Below are 3,728 nucleotides of genomic sequence, written 5' to 3'. Positions count from 1 at the left end.
CAAGCCCCAGGGACCCCCTGCACCCCCGGGACCCCCCGCACCCCTGGGACCCTGGCAAACCAGGTCATTTGTTCCTTTTCCTCGCCATCTCTTGGAAACAAATGGGCCGAGCTTGGCGCTCGCTGCCATAAAGCCACGCTGCGCTAATGCGCTTTCATTAAGTAGGAGCGATCTAATGATAATAAAATGGCACATTTAACATTAAAACATTTAACTTGACTCCTAAGCGAGTGTGTCTCTCTGCACTGTTCCAGCTCCATCTTCATGAGGCTGACAAAGCTCCTTAATTTGTTTCTGGGGAGCGGGTGCTCGGCAGACGGCTTGGCACCATGCGGGATGCCGGGATGCAGGAATATGGGGATGCTGGGATGTGGGGAGGCAGGGTACCAGGATGCTGGGGTGTGGGGGTGCAGGGATGCAGGGTACCAGGATGCTGGGATGTGGGGGGTGCTGGGTTGGCAGGATGCAGGGGTACAGGGGTGCAGGGGTGCTGGAGTGCGGGATGTGGGATTGGAGGGATTGGAGGGATGCTGGGGTGCAGGTAGCAGGGATGCAGGGGTATGGGGATGCCAAGGTGCTGGGATGTGGGGATGGAGGGGTGCTGGGGTGCATAGATGGGGGGTACTGGGGTGGAGGGGTGCCAGGATGCTGGGTGCTGGGGTGTGGAGTATGGGGATGTGGGGATGTAGAGTAGCTGGGGTGTGGGGGTGGAGGAGTGCTGGGGTGCAGCATATCAGGACACCAGGATGCAGGGAGATGGAGATACGTGGGGATGCGGGGATGCGGACATACTGGGATGTAAGGATACCGGGATGCAGGGACACAGCTGCAGGCCAGTGCGATGCCGTGCAGGCGCGGCCGGGACCCTGCACCTACAGCGCAGCCCGCAGCACGCCGGGGAAGCGGGTGATGGCGAAGGGGGCCGTGCTGTGGGATGGCTCCTCACCCAGGCTCAGCTCACACAGCAGCTTCCCCACCACCGGCGCCAGCTTGAACCCGTGGCCTGTGGGGAGGAGAGGCTGGCTGGGGGGGGGACGGCCACTCCCATGGTCCCAGCCAGCTCTGGGGTGCTGGGGCGGAGGGAGGGCTGGGTGCCCTCGCCTACCCGAGAAGCCGGCCCCGATGATGATGTTGCTGAACTTGGGGTGCTTGTCCAGGATGAAGTCTTCGTCTGGGGTGTTCTGGGGGAGCCATGGTGTGAGGGTGTGGGGTCCAGGGTCCTCTCCTGGACCCAAGGTTGAGGGGGGAAGGCATGGCAAGGTCCACCTTGGGGTGGAGGAAGGCTTGGGACCCCAAACGCCTGGGTCCCGCTCCTCGGGGGGGGGGTCTCACCGTGTAGAGGCAGGTCTCCACCACGGCCGGCCGGGGCTCCAGCCCAGGCAGGTAGCTGCTGATGAAGCTGCTCAGGAGGGCGATGTCAGGGTGGGGGGCACCCAGGGGGACCCGGTCCCGCTCCTCGGGGTCAGTGGGGCTGCCGTGGTGGTAGCACACCTGGGGGGCAGCTGGTCAGGGGGGGCTGGCTGCGGGGTGCCCTCACTGCCACCGTGCCCCGCTCACCTTGACCAGCCCCGGGTACTCGAGGGCGGGCAGCCCATAGATGCCGTGGGGGGCTTGGGGCAGCCCCATGGCCATGAAGCAAGGACCAGGTCTGCCTGTGCCAGGGCTCCTCGGCTCCTTCTCCCCCCAGTAGCAGACGTCGATGCGCAGGGGCTGGGGTCACCGCGTTAGCCCTGGCCACGGTCACGCCGTCCCGCGATGCCACCAACCCTTACCTGCAGCGGCAGATGGAGACCCAGGGGTGCCACGAGGGCACCGGTCCAGGCTCCGGCTGCGATTATGAGCCGGGGGGCTCGGTACGTTCCGGCGGTGGTGGTGACGGTGAGCACAGCCCCGGGATCAATGCGCAGCACCTTCTCCCCGTCCCGCAGGGTGCCCCCGTGCCGGCGAAAGACGTCCTAGGTTGGGATGGTGACAGGATGTGGCTGCGGGGACGGAGCCAGGGGACACCCAACCCATCCCCTTGGCAGCACCCACCTGCACCACCCGCAGCGCCCGATCGGCGAAGAGCACCCCACCGGTGCCATCCCACACGGCCATCTCGCCGGCGTGGAGCCGGAGGCCAGGGAACCTCTGGGCCAGTGCCGCGGCGTCGAGGACCTCACCGGCACGCAGGCTGTGCCGGCAGCCTTCCAGCTCCGGGTTGCCTGCCGGCCCCAGCACCACCAGCCCCGTCCGCCTGTGCCCGGCCAGCCACATCAGTTCTCCCCTCACCCCCTCCCTGCGCAGACCCCCCCCCCCTTGCTTTGCCCCTGGGGGAAACTGAGGTACGGTGGCACTGGTGATGCTCGGGATGTGCTGCACCCTGGTGCCGCAGCACCCCACGGCGGGATGCTGGTGATACGGGCAGGGCGCATGGGGTGATGCATGGGGAGGGTCTGGATGCCAGCACCGCACTCCCCCCCCTGCCAAATACAGCACCATCAGCCCTGACCCCAGCAGTGGGGGATCGTTTAGATGTTCATTTCCTTAATGGCACTTCCTTTATGGAGCCCCATAAATCAGCCGGAGCTGACGGCTGCCTGCCAGGATGGCCTCATCCTGCCCAGCACCGTTCCCCAATAGGGCAGCAGCTGCAGCCCCCAGCCCGGACCCATGGGGAGGGAATGGTGCCCGGTGGGGGCTGTGTCCCCATCCCCGTCACCTGTAGAGGCTGGTGCCAGCCTCGGCCTCCAGCTGCTGCCAGAGGCGGAAGCTGTCGGGCATCATGCGGGCATAGGGCACTCGGGGGTAGGCGCTGCGGGTGATGCGGCTCTGCCCGTGCGAGCTGCCCCGCGAGTGGGGCAGGATGAACTGTGGGGCACAAGGGACGTGGGGGTGACCGCGGCCACCGCCACTCCCGACCCCACCAGCCCCATGGGCACCGGCGCTGTGACGCAGCGGGCACATGGGGACAGAGCCTGCCCTGCCAACCGCGGCAGAGGGAAACAGCAGAAAGTGGGGGTCCTGGCCCTGGGGACATGAGGGTCCTGGTGCTGGGGACATAGGAGTGCTGGCACTGGGGACGTGGGGGTCCTGGTGCTGGGGACATAGGAGTGCTGGCACTGGGGATGTGGGGGTCCTGGGGACATGGGACTGCTGGCACTGGGGACATGGGGGTCCTGGTGCTGGGGACACAGGAGTGCTGGCACTGGGGACATGGGGGTCCTGGTGCTGGGGACACGGGACTGCTGGCACCAGGGACCAGGGGTGCTGGCAGCGGCTCCGCTCCGTGCCGTGGCATATTGGGGCTGGGGACATGGTGGGACGGGGACATGGCAAGGCTGGGGACACCGGTACCTGCTCCAGCAGGAGGGTGTCCCTGTGGCGCTGGGCCAGGTGGTAGGCGGCGAAGGAGCCCTGGATGCCGGCCCCAATGACGATGGCGTCGTAGGTGGCTTGGTGGGGTTGGCTGGGGGCAGCCATCTCTGTCCTCGTCCTTGTCCCCGTCCCCGTGGGCAGCTGGGAACCGAGCCAAGGGGAGGGAAGGGGCAGAGTCCGGCCGAGCCGAGCGGTTGGCAGAATCTTGGCCGCCCTCCAGCCCTTGCGGGGACGGCGGGGGCCGCATCCTTCCCACCCCTCGGGGCTGGCCGGGCGGCAGCATCTCCATACTCCCACCGGTGCCAGCGCCCAGTCCTGCCGGGGAAGGCAGCTCATCCGGCAGCGATGGCCCAGCCGGCAGTGCCGGGAAA

The 3,728-nt window shown here is 67.1% G+C and overlaps 1 protein-coding gene across 1 annotated transcript; it reads right to left on the bottom strand.

Moving 5' to 3' along the window:
* Positions 1-872: 872 nt before the first annotated feature.
* On the bottom strand, positions 873-3,462 carry PIPOX (pipecolic acid oxidase). Its single transcript, XM_010573671.1, has 8 exons — positions 3,337-3,462; positions 2,702-2,850; positions 2,035-2,236; positions 1,773-1,955; positions 1,558-1,710; positions 1,333-1,491; positions 1,106-1,181; positions 873-1,003 (listed from the first exon to the last, which is right to left on the bottom strand). Exons 1-8 carry the CDS (start codon positions 3,460-3,462, stop codon positions 873-875), a joined length of 1,179 nt encoding a protein of 392 aa, XP_010571973.1.
* Positions 3,463-3,728: the final 266 nt, after the last annotated feature.

The sequence above is a fragment of the Haliaeetus leucocephalus genome, unplaced genomic scaffold (assembly GCF_000737465.1).
Source record: "Haliaeetus leucocephalus isolate CR32 unplaced genomic scaffold, Haliaeetus_leucocephalus-4.0 Scaffold395, whole genome shotgun sequence".
Taxonomy (NCBI): Eukaryota; Metazoa; Chordata; class Aves; order Accipitriformes; family Accipitridae; genus Haliaeetus; species Haliaeetus leucocephalus.
This window is presented reverse-complemented; position numbering and strand designations above follow the sequence as displayed.